The sequence below is a fragment of the Anabrus simplex genome, chromosome 7 (genome assembly GCF_040414725.1).
Source record: "Anabrus simplex isolate iqAnaSimp1 chromosome 7, ASM4041472v1, whole genome shotgun sequence".
NCBI classification, from domain to species: Eukaryota; Metazoa; Arthropoda; class Insecta; order Orthoptera; family Tettigoniidae; genus Anabrus; species Anabrus simplex.
Genome location: NC_090271.1, coordinates 178,220,265 through 178,237,548, shown reverse-complemented (window position 1 = coordinate 178,237,548; position 17,284 = coordinate 178,220,265). Strand labels below are relative to the sequence as shown.

Here is a 17,284-nt window from a genome sequence, read left to right as displayed (position 1 = left end):
ATGGTAGAAGTTAAAAATGTTCTACAGAAAATGAGAAGAGCCAAGTCACCTGGCTTTGATAAAGTGAGCGCTGATGTTATCGAAGCAGTTAGAATCCAAGGCCTGCAGTGGTTATATAAGGTAATGAATGCCATTTGGTAGGAAGAGAAAATCCTAGAAGACTTGTCAAAGGGCAATATAAGCCCATTATTTAAGAAAGGAAGCAGACACAAATGTAATAACTATAGGGGCATTGCACTTTTGTCACATGGACTAAAGATTATGGAGCAGATCATTGAACAATGACTAAGAGCTATCACTGAACCACAGATTCAAGAAGAAGAGTCTGGGTTCAGAAATAATAGTAATATTTTACCAACAGTAGTGTCTGACTCATTGGCTGAATGGTCAGTGTACTGGCCTTCGGTTCAGAGGGTCCCGGGTTCGATCTCCGGCCGGGTCGGGGACTTTAACCTAAATTGGTTAATTCCAATGGCTCGGGGGCTGGGCGTGTGTGGCATATTCAATATTAGAAATCATCCTAGGTAGGGCCCTCATCTTCATAGACATGCAGGTCGCCTAATATTCCGTCTACTGGGAAAAGACCTGCACCAGGCCTCTCCGGAGGCCATACGCCATAACAAATAATATAACCAACAGTAGTTACTTTTACAGGTAATTCTGACCTGATTATACTATTAGAATGATCACGGAGAAATTCTGGGAGGATGTTATCTTCATTTTCTTGGACATTGGAAAGGTTAATGACTCTATACAGAGCGACAAAGTGTGGTGATGCCTAGAGAAAGAAATGTGCCACTATCCTTAATAAAGAGCGTGAAAAATGTTTAAAAAATGACAGAGGTGATGATTGTTCAAACTGGTTTGCATCTAGACTCGAGGAGTATAACAACGAAGTGCTTCATCCCCATTGTTGTTTATAACTGTGATGGATGAAATAATGAAGAGGGGCAAAGAACAGACCAACAACAATGAATTCAATTCCCTTGCTTTTGCAGATGATGTGGTAATAGGGTGCAATACACAAGCTGAAGTGCAGGAGAAAAATGAATGGCTGGAATGATATCTTCAAAGAATTTAACTTGAAAATCAGTCATTCCAAAAGAGTGGTGCTGATTGTCTGTCAGCAAAAACTTGCAATGAACATAAATTTGGATAGGGAAGAGCTAGAAGAAGTGGACCATTTCAAGTATCTAGGCAGCAGAGTTACAAAAGATAATATTGGTCCCATATTGAGATCACCAGTAAAGTCCAGAAAGGAGCACATTTTTATCAAGAAGAGCAAAAAATGATACGGGATGGTCAAATCCCAATTAAATTAAAACTGACAGTTTACAGTATAACAGTTTCTTCATACCAATCATCACATATAGTCTTTAAACCTGCACTCTAACCAGCAGAGAAGTCAGTAAGCTCCAAGCTATGGAAATGAAATATTTAAGAACAATTGTCCAAAAATAAGAAAGAACAAAATCTGAAATGAAGTAATAAGTCAACAACCCTATGTTCCACAGTAATTGAGTAAAACCCTGATAAGACCAGACTAAGGTGGTTTGGGCGTGTCAAACATCTGGAACCACAGAGAACAGCAAGGAAACAACTGGAAACTGTGATTGAAAATAAATGACTGAGGGGCATTTCAAAGAAAAGGTGGCTTGATCAAGTTGAACAAGATATGAGAGAACAAGTACTGGAATCGGAGCAGATCCAGCTAGAAGAGACTTTCCACAATGGACAAAATGGGCAGTCTTACACTGCATCCAGGCAACTGAAGACAGATGATGATGATGATGATAATAGGGAAAACATAAATTGAAATACTATGAAGAGATGTAGCCTACCTACAATGCTTCAAGTGCACATGATGGACAAATGTGAGGCAGTGATGCGATGATAACACATTCAGTTGCCTCTGTGGACACGTTACACTGGTCAGTACAGGGTGACCCACCCCGAGCTACAATACATTACTGCATCCTGGGTCGTGTGGAGTTGTTAAGGCCCTGGATTACATCCTGGAGAACTGCGGTCATGCTTGCTGCACTGCGAGTGTCAGTTTTTCCACAGTATTGGGTGGCTGAGGGGAGTTGTGCAGACATCTCCCCATCATGCTCCACACATGTTCAGCAGGGCTTAGGTCTGGAGACCTGGCCACGGTCTTGGAAGAGCTTCCCAGGTGATGCCTGCAGTGTAAGGGCAGGCACTGTCCTGCTGAAACATTCCATTTGTGACATTTATCATCAGAGGGACAATCACTGGATTGACAACCCGGTTTATATACCATCGAACAGTCATTGTCCCCTCAACAATCACTAATGGTAATTTCACATGAAAACAAGTAGCTCCTCAGAGTTTAATGACTATAGTTTGCTGCTTGGGCCCCTTGACATTAACATTGGTGTTGCCCTTCTTGCTGGTACTCCATTGGGCACAGTTGTGATGTTCATTCCAGCCAAGACAAAAGTGCAATTCATCATAAGACAACATTATGCTAGTCGTCGGCATAGCGTGCCTGTTGCTGAAAAAAAGGCCTGCATTACATGCCATTGTTGTGGAGATGGTGGGACACTTGCTTTAGAGACATGGGATTGTATGATAACTACTTACAAATGATTACCAATTGTTTGTCAGATAATGTGTGGTGCCGGGGAGTAACACTCCTTTCTCATGGGCTTAAGATTCTTGAGAAAATCGTAGAGAGCAGATTGTGAGTTATCTTAGAGCCATAGTTTGAAGAGAAACAGTATGGCTTCAGGCCTAACAGGTCCAAAACAGACCTATCTTCAGTGTCTGTATGTTAATGGAAAAATATTGGGAAAAAGGCAAAGACTTGTTCATGGTTTTCCTTGACATTGAAAAGGCATATGACAGCATTGCAAGAGAGAAGATATGAGAATGCCTGAGAAAAAGGAATGTGCCAGAGGGACTGGTGAGGAAAGTTCAGTTCATCCAGGTTCAAGACCAAAAGTGGAGTCCAGCAATGCAGTGCACTATCCCCATTACTGTTTATCACCATCATGGATGACATAATGAAGAATATCAAGAAAACCTCTGGTGAACTAAATGCAATAGCCTTTGCTGATGATGTTATGATCTGGGAAGAAACTAAGGAAGAAGTACAGTTGAGACTCAATGAATGGAAGGTTAAATTCCAGGAGTTCATTCTCAAGATAAGCGAATTCAAAACAGTAGTGATGGCAATAAACAGAGAGGGACGACCAGCGAACATCGTGCTAGGAAACCATACACTAAAAAGTGTGGAAAACTTTACATCCCTTGGCAGTGTAATATCTCGGGATACACTAGTCACAAAGGAGGTGGCAAATAGAGTGCAGAAGAGCTCTCACTTTTACCAACAATTACGAATACTCCTCTGGGATCCCAAAGTACCAATAAAATAAAACCTGGGTGATGTTCAATCAGTACTTCATACTGCACCCGCTCACTTCCTGAGTCCCAGACTAGCATTTATCTCAGGGGTGATCAGTTCGGAAACGATAAAAAAAATTTAATATAAAGAAAATCAAATTATATATCGGCGCATCAAATGAATGGGGCATGCAAATTAAGGTTACGGGGGACGACTCATTCATGGATACAAATTTTTGACTCCACAATAGGACTGGGAAGTGACAACTTAAATTCCATGGGCATACTGGACTAACTACAATAAAAAGATATGGAAACTGTTTCCTATTGAAATTGCAATGAGGAGCAATTTATTCACTTATTTAGCAAAATACACATGATGACAATTTTACATTGGGACACTTCCATCCTGAAAAATAAATGACATACTACTTGGATTTACCTCACTACTCTGGTAGTGTAAACATCTGGTGAATTCGCCCCAATTGGTTACTGGGGATCGAATTCACATCCGTATGAGTGGACGTTTCACCGCTGGAGATCTTCTTTCGGAGACGAAGGCATGACAGTAACTTTTTACTGTCACCTCCTCGTTCCGTTTAGACATGAGACACTTCCGGTATATACATTCTGATGAGCCGGACACCCACCGTGGAAATGTTATCGCCTCGAAAAACGGGAATTTATAGTACGGACAAACTCTAGCCTATTATTTCCAGATTCACAAACACGCCAGGTAGAGTACATTAACTCAAAGCCTATTTCAATATTTACACTTGTCAATACGACAAGACGTACGGAAAGGTTCATTACTATGCTCTGACCATGAAGACATGTGCCGTCCATGGGTTATTTACGTATCTACCGCCAACAATCTCCCCGTGAAAACCCAACATCTGGTTCTGAGCAGTTCGACACAGGACGACTCTCCCTATCATATCCTCCTATGATTATTAAATAATATCATTACCATTCTTTATCTGATCATTATCGTATTCTGTGACTACCATCAATTAATTTATTATTATCATTAATTTCAATTATAATCCTATATTTGATTATTATCATTTGTCTTCCGGGATAATTATATGCCAACCCTTGCCGACGTTTCAAAGGAAGGTTCATTCTTCCTCGTAATTTATCCGCACAATTTAATGATCAGCTTCCTCATAAAATATTATTATTATTATTATTATTATTATTATTATTATTATTATTATTATTATTATTATTATTATTATTGTTATTGTTGTTGTTGTTGTTGTTATTATTATTATTATTATTATTATTATTATTATTATTATTATTATTATTATTATTATTATTATTATTATTATTATTATTATTATTATTATTATTATTATTATTATTATATTCGTAACAATGAATCATCGCCCATTAAATATCTTAATTTCTCACTCTTATTATTCTCATCAAAAAAATAAAAATAAAAAAGTAGCTTCATTGGTTGTTGTTCTTCTCCTTCTTCAAACATTCTATTCATTATTATTATTAGTTAAAAATCTCAAAATTTTCATTTCAACTCCCAACATCATTATTATGTCCAAAATATAAAAAAGTAAATTCTTCTTCTACTCCTTCTTCAAATATTTATTATTATTATTATTATTATTATTATTATTATTATTATTATTATTATTATTATTATTATTATTATTATTATTATTTCACGTTTACACTACCGTTAGCAATATTTATGGTTAAATGCATAAACCTTTACAATTTCAGTCTACTTTGGCACTAAGCAATTGATTTACGACAAGATTCACTTGGAGTATGATTATTATTATTATTATTAAAATGGAAAGATGATATTTTAATTTTCACTCTTTAGAATTTAGTCGCATATGTTAAATCCCGTTATGAACCACTAAAATCTGCTTCATATTGGTCGGGACAACACGGTATTCGGGACCGTACCTTCAGTTTCGTACTGCCGTTAATTTTATATGGGGACACACGTCCTCCCAAGACACATCTCACAACCTATGGCACATCGCAGCTGGGCATATACCTCCAATGCCGGCGATTGCTAAACTATTCCTTCCAATTTGAAGTCCATTTCCTTTTATCGGAACTCTTCAAACATTTAATTCATAAATTAATCCTCGGTGCGTGGATTCTGCCACTAATAACACCGGAATATGCGTTTTATATCATCTTAGGCCTTGAGATTTATCTATTTCATCATTACAAACAATACGGCTCAATTTATTTCACGCCGGATATTCGTCCCTCATGACTTCCAACTCTAAATATGGGCTCAAACTACTCTGGGCTTTTAACATATCGTGACCATTCTAATTCTCATGCTTCTATTGCTTTTAAACAAATTTTAATGGTTAAAATAAAGTCCAAACGTGAAATCAACAATTTACGTAAAATCAAACTGATTACACGAATGAAAGTCTTTAACGCTACATGTCATCTCCACATTGATTATTATATTTGCACTGGCTAACTCACGAAGCACTGTCATTATTATTATTATACTTTAACTTGCAAACGCACAAAATATTATTATTATTATTACTTTCCTTTGCCAACTCACAAACATGATTATTATTTCTTTCTCGCAAACACACCGAGTATTATTATTATTATATAGAACTTACGAACGCCCACAGCAGATAGAACATTATTATTATTATTATTATTATTATTATTATTATTATTATTATTATTATTATGACCTTCCGTACGCAACACAAATTTTACATACTCTGGCACTTTCATAATCTGGCTGTCAGGTAGAAAATATTCCTAACTAAAATACAAATAATCACCGCAGTGATTGAAAATCAAATAAATGGGTTAGCACAAAAAAAAAGGAATTTAACACTTGAAATGAACTTAAGTCAAATTATTACAAACAGCATGCATTAATTGAAAGAAATATATCCCATATTTACATTATATACAACAAACAAATACTCAAATTAATTAATCTAACCCATTATTACGTTAATATAAATTAGTTCGTCCGTCTAACAAAAAATATAAAATCATGGACTCAGGAGGCGGACCATGTTAAGTAACCATAATTAATTTACATTGAACCCCGTTTAGTCGCGATAACATCCCCAAATATTAAATTTGTGTACTCATTCCTATGTAGAATTCCATTGTCTCGTAGCGGGAGATAGGCCTCACGGCCCCATGGTGATTTACTCGTCCATCATGTCGCACAATACAAAATTAACACTGCAAAACACTTCTGTGCGATTACCCATGCTTAACACCTTATTAAATAATTTACACTATTTTATACAAGAATACTAATTTAAAAAAACACTTATAGGTGCGTCTAGACCCCTAACACTCGCACAATATATTCTTCATATAAGCCCGAAACACACGTCGTGACACATTACGACGAAGTGTCGTTCATTTGAACTGGCGCGTATCGCGTCTTCAACCGGCACTTCCTGGTTTTTTTCTAAGCCGTCTTGATAATCGCCTAGCTCCTATAGTTCCCTGCTCGGATCATTATTCACCGTCTATCTTGAGCTGTTTACTTCAGGCTCCGCACACTGCCTTCCAAATGTACTATCGGCGTTCCGTTAGTTATTTATTTAATCACATGACATTTATTAAATTCAACATACAGTTGTACTGATTATTTACACTCGGTACTATGGATAATTTCACTGTTCGTCTTCATTCTCATAACAACTCACGCACTTTCAGCTCTAACTGACTTCGAATGCGTCCCGAGGTACTGACTTACAGAGTCAACTACTTCATACGACTGACACGACTGGTGACCGATAACAACTGGTGGCTGGTAAGAACTGGGTGATGTGAGGTCCCACTACTGGTTATTTATGGATGACATGGTTTCCCGCCGGGGTCATCCGCGGTCATCTCCTGGGGAGGGGGGTTGGTTATCCTAAATCGGCATATGCAGGTGGATTTGGATTTCTTGCTTTATCCCACTTAATAAACTGGCGATACACATTCATGTGTCGTATTCTGAACTCATATCGTTCGGTGATCATGGAAATATCACTTAATTCCTGTCCTCCACCTTTCGCGCACTAACTCGGCGTCCCTGATGGCGTGCTCGTCTTGACCAATGGTGAGATAGCGTGGGTCATTTCCACGAATTCATTACTTTAATTTATTACGATTACATTTAATCAATATGGGAATGCTATCACAAAAATCCCCTCTATTCAATTATGTGCTTGGAATAATTTAATTATTGTTATCGGAGAAGCTAACTGGAGTTCACTCTGAGTTTTTCTTTATGTTGGTTCATCTGCGGGCCTATGATAAATTTTTCTATTGGTCAACACCGCATCGGTTAGTTTAAAATCTCTTCCTTGCAACATGACAACACAAAATGCCTTGAGGCAGTGGAAAAACTTGTACGTCACATTCTCGGTATTGGTGATACACCTGCTCGCCCTTGGTCCGAAATATATATTCTTTCACTTCCTCGTAGTCATTACTTCTGTTGTTGTGAGCCCTAGATTTAATCCTCTTATCTTTTGACCAGGAAACATTCTCCCCATAATGACAAGCTTAACTGTGGCGACGGCTTGTCGCGATCACGGCTGGCTATGTTGAAATTCTCCCCTCCACACAAAACTGACACTGTATTCAATTTAATATTCCTATATATCTGTATTTCTCGTATCAAAATCAAATCATGAAAGCTAGAGCCTATCTCATCCGGGTACAATACCAGTCTTAACTTATGGCATTGAAACCTGCACTCTCACTAAGAAAGGCTCATCAAGGTTACAGGCATCCGAGATGAAGTTCCTTAAGTCCACAATTCAAAAACCAAACTGGACAAGTTAAGGAATGATGTAGTTAGGAAGGAAGCTGGGATTGTTACATCATTGTTAGATTGGGTCTGCATGTCCAAACTGAGGTGGTTTGGGCATGTAATGAGGATGGAGCCAACAAGGACAGCATTTGTTAACTTGGAGAGACATGTGGCAAGGAAACAGATGGTGGGAAGACCAAGAACCCACTGGATGGACATCGTAAAGATGGACATTGCAGATCGGGGAAGGACACTGGAGGACAACATTATCAACAGAACGTATCTCAATAAGACAGAATGGAAGAGGCTCGCCAACAGTACCCAGAAAAATGGGACTGTAAAATGATGATGATAATGTGTGGTGCCACAGTACCTTGAATTTCAGCTGCTGTTGTTCTAGGATCTGTCTAGGACATCTGAATGGTATGGTGATCCTCTGCACTGTTGTTAGTTGGATTGATCCTGTTCCAGGTATCTGAGGATATTCTACTTCATTTGACCATTACTGCCATTCCTGTTGTACCATAGATGCATTTTGGCTAACAGGTGCAGTTACAGAATGCACAGATTAACCCACTCTTATGCAGACCAATTATTTGTGCCCTCTCAACTGGTGACAATTGCTGATAGACTGCACATACCCATTGCCAAGGCCTATTTCACTAATGAGCACTTTATATCACTGCAGCTCATAGACTACACATCAATTAAACTCCACTGGGCTTCACATACAAGCAAGAGGTGGTTTGTCCATGACCAGTAAGGTCTAGACTGCTGGCCAGAGTCCTCAACCTCTTTGTAGTTCTCAAATAGAAGGAGGTCATGTTATGGTGCCGGTATTCGAATTCCGCACACAGCGCGGCTTGTATCCAGTTCTTACCGGCAGAGCTGGCCAGGCGACCAGCTGACACTCCACGTCACTGCTCAAGACCCTTTATAAGCGAGTGGGCCGGGAAAGAAAGCAGTCAGTCGTCCAACGAGTAGCTACACCTTACTTCAGAAATGCAGAAGATGCTCTGTATAAGCAGCTTATTGAACAGGTGGACTGAAGCTAGCTCATGAGGTTTTTACCTCTAGACTCACTGACATCTCTCCGAACTTTACATTCTCAAATCTTCAGCTCTTAAATGAGCACTTCCACTTTGCAAGTCATTTGCTATGCAACTTTTCTCCCTCAGTGAGTCTTTAGTTTGTGTACTGGCAACATGTAAATATTGTATATAAATCTCAAGTGTTGTAGCAATCTATTTATGTGACAAAACAGTCCATTTTATGAAAATACTTTTCCTTCAGCAGAAGCTGGACTTTGAGTTTAAGGTGCCAGTGGCACATATTTTGCAATACCATATAATTGCAATTCTCCTTTAATAAAATTTTGTTTCACATGTGTGAAATAACTCTCCTAATATACAACAGATCATATGATGCTATTAATGGTGATTTGTCCATGAAATAGACACATTAAGCCTTGAGCAGATCCCTCATTATTAACCTACAGGAGTAGGCTATGTGATGAGACTGGGTTTCATCTTCACCCTATCTCATTTTCATCATCACCACACACCAAATTGCATGTAGTTACCTCAATGGATACAGAAACTCGTGCAATGATCTTCACCTGGCAAGGAACAACTAAATCCTTGACCAAAGATGATGCACACACCCATGTAAATGATGTAAGTGAAGATTCCAAGCTGACAATCATCACAGGCTCTTACCTAAGTACGTTAGCAATTAGATCTAACACACAGAGACAGAGACACACACATGCACATACACACGCACATACACACATGCACACACATGCACGCATGCACACACACACACACATTAATGTTATATATTATTGGAATAAAAATACCCGAAGTCTGAAAATATACTTATGTCTAGTCTGCATAAAATCAGTCACATTTTAAAACAAGCATTCAGTCTTCTCTCATCCTCACCCTACACCCATGATCTTCCAAAAGCCCCTCAGTCACATCCAGGCAGCCAGTTAACCTGATAAACATTTGCATTTGCTATGGACCACACCAACCTCCACTTTATATCGCTCTTTTCCCTGTGAACACAACCTATGTAAGACCTGCTCTCTACATATACCAAACACCACTTTCACCATGAAGCTTTATGCCACACAAGGTCGTCATAATTGCACTTTATCTAGCTTCATCTACCAGCTTCAGTGTAGTCTCTGCCCAGCTTTCTACATTGGCCTAATTACCAAAACTCTAGCAAAACAAATATGCAGCCACGGCAGTACCTCCAAGACTGATAACGTGGAACTTCTTGTCCCCATTCTCACCATGTTTGATGATTGTTCCACAGTTTAAGTCCTTAAATATTTACCCTCAACTTGCCAATCTCTCATCAAGTTGGACATCAGCTGATGCTCAGGTCTAGGGAAGCACCTGGCCATAACTTTAGATAGTTGTTCCTTTTTTCCCCATTCTCTTATCTGTCTGTCTCCCCATACCCTTGTCCTCATAACCAGGGTTAGGATTTCTGTGTAAATACATGTCTGCTCTTACTGTAGTTAAAATTAAAATTTCATTACATGTTTATGAATTGAGATATTTGGAGTGATTTAAGACACATTTGACTTTCCATATTTGTCCATATTTTGAGATATAGTATGTACCTTTACATATTTGCATATCTTTACATATTTGAACATTTTTATGGTTTTATGGTTTCAGACTTATTCTCGTCAGTATTTACTAGTACCTTTATTTCAGAGCTGGATTCTTGAATTTCTATAGAATATTGAAAACAAGTTGTGCGGCATGCATTTTTTTTTATTGTTGGCCTTGGCTATGACCTTGTTAGTCAACCCTTATGATAACAGAATACTTTATACCTGACCACAGCGGGTCTGGTCCATGCAATTAGCAGAGCATTAGGGCCAATTAGGTTAACCTGTTGAGTGCATACTCAGTGTGTTTTATATATTTGTTCATTCAGTGTATTATATGTTTAAAATGCTACCAGATCCTAAATCCTCATCTGTAAAATTAAGATTGTATGAAAATTATTTTCCGAACAAAGGACTATCAACAGATGTCATTTATCAACAGATGCAATGTATGTCTGCCAGAAACAGTGTCTAGTTCTCAGTGACAACACATTTTGGTGGAAAAACACAAGACCGATAATAAGTAAAGGAAAAAAACAAGGAAAGACAGATATTTCTATCAGATGTGCAACTGAATGTAAAGAATGATTTTAGTAAGGGCCTTTGTCGAACCCTTATTGGAGCAGATAAAGCACTCTAAATTTTGAACAACCCATTCTTCAAGGAGTATTTCAGACCAGTCAGCATTAAGGAAGAACTATACACCATCAATCTATGCAGAAATGCTGAGAGAACTAAGGAAATCTCCTCAAGACATTCCTATATGGGTATCACTTGATGAGATGACAAGACTGCTCAGGGAGATTAATTGGGAATGTTGTAGTAAGTTTAATGAATAGTGAGACTTCTAAATCTGTTCTATTAACATGCGGGGTCTTGGATGCATAGCCAGATTGTTCAATGATGCCATGGTAATTCTATGGCCAAATGGTATTAGATATGAAAATGTGCACATGTTTATGAGTGATACAGGTCTGTACAGGGTCAAAACTGGCACAGCAATGAAAGTAACATATTCCAAGGTGATTCACTTCACTTCCGCAGCCCATGTCCTTCATTGGTGTGCAGAACCTATTCAAGCCATCCACCTTAAAATGGACCTCGTAATATCTTTAATGAGGAAAGTGTTTTTGAAGGCTCCATGCAAGATTAGATTCTGAGGCACTTGTACTCTGATATATTACTGTCACCCGAACCAATCATAACTCAATGGGGAACATGGTTAGAGGCAGTAGTATAGTATGCAGTTAACACTGGAACTATCGAGAAAGTGTTAAGGGTTTTAGACTGACAGCGCTGCTTCAATTTAATCTGCAAAGTGAGTTTCTGGTGATAAAACAGTGAAATATGACAAAGCTTACATCTAAGCAAACTTCCCTTTCATTACAACAGCATTAGATGTTTTCCAAATGGAAGAAACCACTCTGTCCAAAAGCCTTGCCATTGTAAGGGAAGGAGTGAACATTTTAACAGCTGCAGTGTAAAAGCTGGAGAAGTAGTAAAAGTGAAGATAAACACAGTGCTAGCAAGGAATCCAGGAGGTAGTGATGTGTGCAAAATCAGTGCAATTTTATGGTAAATTAAGTGTGGAAATAGATCTAGATTTATCTCCTGAATATGCTGCAAGGCTTAGAAAGGTCCCTATAACTTCTTCTGATGTTGAGTTTCAGTGAATAAAAAGTAATTTTAAGAGACAATAGGTGCAGTTTCACTTTTGAAAATTTAAAACAGTATTTTGTAACCCACTCCTCTGCAAATAGGCAGTTGTAGCAACAGCTCAAAATAAAATCCTTTTTTAATTTTTTTTACAGTTGCTTTACATTGCACCGACACAGAGAGGGCTTATGGTGACGATGGGATAGGAAAGGCCTAGGAGCGGGAAGGAAGCAGCCGTGGCCTTAATTAAGGTACAGCCCCAGCATTTGCCTGATGTGAAAATGGGAAACCACAGAAAACCATGTTCAGGGTTGCCGACAGTGAGGTTCAAACCCACTATCTCCCTGATGCAAGCTCATAGCCACACGCCCCTAACCGCATGACCAACTCACCCAGTAAATCTTAATTATATATGTTAGAAGGTCAATCTTTCGTTTTGTTGACTTCCCATTAAACTGTTGTGTGGCATGTATGTATTTCACATTTTGAGAATTTTAGGCCCACATTTTACTCCATATTTTGGCAATTTTTAGCCCATATGTGTGTACATATTTAGCCAGTTTTATTATATATAAATCCTAGGCTGCTCATAACAGTGTCTACAGTGGCCAGTATCATTAGTATTCTGTCCTCCACTGACAAAGGCTGCAGCCATGACTTACTTTTGTGTGTATTCTGTCCACAGGTTCTCACATGTAAGTCACTGCTCTCCATCTGTCTCCTAGACATACACATACATTTTTCCAGTACTTGCTGTATATATAAATCACTCACATTTATTCTATTCTTTATTTTAGGATAGGAAACTAAGAAGAGCTAATGAAGAACAAGTGTCAGCAAATGAGAGAAATAAGGAAAAAATTGAAGTATTGGAAGGAAAAGTATCAGCACGAGAGGCTGAGGTATTGATGAGTATATAATTACTGTATTTTGTTAAATATAATAGTTTCCAATTATTAGTCAGGAAAACCTTTCACTCATTCTCTGCAAATGCCTTTCAGGTACGTGTTCTTGAGGAGAAGGTAGATCTTCTGAAGAATTCTCTTGAGCAAGAACAGCAACGAGTTATAAACAAAATTCAGGAAGCTGTGAGTATAAATCATTATATTTGTCCAAGTCACTTTGATGGACACTTTTCTTTGCTCTCTTCTCTTCTGAAATGTACTTTAAACATACTTATTGTTTGTTCACTTCTAAAACATGTGGATTATGTAAAAGAAAGTACTTTCGGGAGTGGAATTAATGAAGAATTTGTAATTTTTTAAAGGTTCAGTTCAAGGTACAAATTATATTTAACGATGGCTACACTAAACTTTAACTCATGGCATGTACAGTTTTTGCAGGATGTAAATCTTGCTGAATTGTCTGCTGCCCAGATAAATGACATTAGATTTTACAGTGACATGGTTAGCATGACTATTCCTTCAACCATTTTGCTTGGAATTCATAGTGGGGTATGCCAACTCTCAAAGCAGACAATTCCTTAGGTACTCACAAGACTGAGTGAAATATTTTAAACTCTGAATAGGATTAAAATCCTTGGACAAGCTTAGGATTGAAACTTGGGCTTCTATATAAGAGGCAACGTCCCTACACGTACAGCACAAAGTTAACACAATACATACATTATCAAAAAATAAGTTCCCAGAAGGAAACCATTATTTAATTTCATTGATTGCAAATGTTAAACACATTTTAGCTCTTTAGACCTTTCCAATCGTGAAATTATCAGTATTTCACCCCAGTGTAGCATTGGGCTCATCAGTTGGATTGCCATACCTTTCCTCAATGCTGGAGGCTAGAGTGTCATTGAGAGACCACTGCAAGCCTCGTATGTAGGACAGTGCAGTGATGGTACACTAGGGGAAGCATGTGTCTCCACTTGCTTGCTCCTGCAACAACCTTTCAAATGGGCAGAACTCCTGTATTACTTCCTTAACTATTTTCCTTATAACTTCAATGTCCTCCCAGCTTATATTACCACTGCTTGTAGGGCCAGGATTTACTTCTATTCCCCCAATCACCAACAACACTGTGACCACTGCTGCCACCAACAACAACTCCACCTCCTTCAGACCTACAGGATCTTCACTTTGCCTTAATTCCTTCTGGCTGCTCTCTTCATTAGTCTTACTTGCCATCTTCCTACAGTGACCCTAAACTGCTCCACACCATTCATTTTCCTAGTCACGCTCCGGTTGACCTTTCTGCTCCCCTCTGTACTCCACACTTCACGACCACCACACTTGCCACGACATGACCGCTCGTGCTACTCGCTTCTGCTAGACTGCCATTTCTGTTATCAGTATTCATATGCATGCAGTAATGAACCTTTTTTTGAAAAGTACAGTTCTATCAAAAATTATCTTTAGAAGGTTCTTAATATTACATTTAAAGATAAAATATCTCATTGTGAAGAGGAAAGTTTAATATAAATAGAAGCACATGATAGTTATTTATTTCAAGATCTTTCAGTAAAAACTTGAATGTAGCCAAAAGAATTCCTGTATCCTTATACTACCCAGAACTAAAATGAGCAATGTGGAAAGTGTTAATGTTGGTTTATTTCAAACCTTGTATAAATGTATGACATTGCAGCAATATGGCAATGTACCATAAGTTATTTAGCCTATTTGTGAAGTTTCAGCTAAATAATTGACACACCGAGCTTGATAGCTACAGTTGCTTAAGTGCGGCCAGTATCCAGTATTCGGGAGATAGGGGTTCGGACCCCACTGTTGGCAGCCCTGAAGATGGTTTTCCGTGTTTTCTCATTTTCATACCAGGCACCTTAATTAAAGCCACGGCCACTTCCTTCCCACTTATAGCCCCTTTCTTTCCCATCGTTGCCATAAGACGTACCTGTGTTGGTGCGACGTAAAGCCAATTGCAAAAAAGAAGTTAAAATAATTGACAAACATTATTGATCGTCACAGCTACAACACCAAAGAAAGATCACTTTTGGACATTTAAATGTGAAAATGAACAGCGCTCATGCTTCATACAAATGGGAGTGTTAACTGAGCTGAGTGATGTTCAGGTATAGAGAGGAAATGTTAAATTTTGTCTGAAATTTGTAGTGTTTCACTTTTTATGCAGTGAGTGCATGATGTTTGTAGCAGTGGCTTGAGGCTTAATTAAACAATAATAAGAGAAAAAACATTTATATCATTAAATAAAATGTAGAATCATTAAAACCATATCATAAAATCAAATTAAACAAGGTAAAATACATGGAATCTAATGGCAGGATGTGGACAGCAGAAGGAACCCTATGAGGTTGTGGATCAAAGGACTTTTGTGGCTGGAACTTCGATCAAAGAATAATTTAGTCAATACCTACCTATAGTTAATACTTATTTATTATAAAAACATTAAAGAATAGGAAATACGGAACACTACTGGTAGCATAAACACAAAAAAGAAATATGAATCCTGATGAATCCTGAATTGCATCAAAGAAAATTACAAGTTGAATATTTAAAGCCACCACCTTCACCAAAAAAATAAAAATACAGGTCATAGGAAAACATTTTAAAATGAATCAGAATTACTGAGGTCAAGCTTAATGAAAAATTAACTCAAGTTACAAAACTGTTAGAAAAAACTTGCCTCGTGCCAACGTGAAGTTGGATATAAGACGTCTTTACACCATCATAAATTACAAGTTATTTCTGATAGAAAAATCAATGCATTACAAATTAAAACATAAAATAAAATAAAATTTACATTAGGAAATTTTAGCTTTGCTTACCCCAAGAGAAGGCAGATCTCCCAAGCAGCACAGAGATCTTGGACAACACGTCTGCTCTACATGATGCCGAATACAGAATTCAGACACCCTGCGATGCGCTTCCCAAAGGTAGTCTGTACTGGATGGTGTAACCAGAAATGGCACAGCAAAATCAATGATCAGTGACTGCACAGGTGTTAATTTTTGATATATTTAAACCAATCAAATTAAAATGTTTAATTGGATACTTGTTAAGAAACATCTCAAACCTTGTACCTTGTTTAAGTCCCAGAAAAATTGACATTTGAGGTAAAGGGTGTCCCACAAATTTTGAAAATAAAATTTAATACAATTTTAAATGATGCAAAATATATAAACTCTCATAGCACATGTCACAATGTGGGGATATGGAGATTGTCATAGTCCTTTGGTGCATCTATGGTTGTGCTTGTTGTTCTTGCCTGTGACTGATCTGGTGTCCTTTGGACAAGAATTGCCACAAACAGCTGTCTTAACCCGTTGCATCATTTGACGAGCTGTGGTCGCACATGGTAATTTGGTGCATGAATTAAATAATGAGTTCAGCTCACAATGATGCAATGTCTCACTTATATTCATACATTAGATTCCCTTTGGAATATAACTGACACAATACACACTGTTAGAAACTAGAGGCATGTACTGTTGGTAAACAATGCAGTTTGTATTCCTGTGCGACACTGAGATTGTTGAAGAACAGTTTATTTTCATTGGCATTCAGTATTCATTGTGCAGTAGAACTGACATCACAGTAATGAAGACGACAGTTCGAAAGAGCTTGCAGACAGTATTTTAGATGGCAATTATGGCAATAATGAGATTTTGAAAAATGAATCCAAGCTTGAGGGTAGTGATTGTGACAGTGAAAGCTAATTGAGTGCAAAGAGCATTGAAGAAAATTAAAGTGAAAGTGCCGTGCCAGGTTATTCCAAATGCATATGGCCTGTGACAAAAAAGAACCATAGTAATTGGAAATGAGAGAATAAAGACAATAATCATAATATACAGGGTGTTTTTATATTCCCATTACAGGGGTTGCAGTGGGGACCAA

The 17,284-nt window shown here is 37.9% G+C and overlaps 1 protein-coding gene across 1 annotated transcript in view; it reads left to right on the top strand.

Annotated features, from left to right (window-relative positions):
* Window positions 1-17,284, top strand: part of LOC136877768 (golgin subfamily A member 6-like protein 6) — a 229,152-nt gene that overhangs the window by 66,423 nt on the left and 145,445 nt on the right. Inside the window, exons 8-9 of the mRNA XM_067151973.2 lie at window positions 13,259-13,363; window positions 13,463-13,549. Coding sequence (XP_067008074.2) covers window positions 13,259-13,363; window positions 13,463-13,549 — 192 coding nt within the window. The remainder of the gene's footprint in view (window positions 1-13,258; window positions 13,364-13,462; window positions 13,550-17,284) is intronic.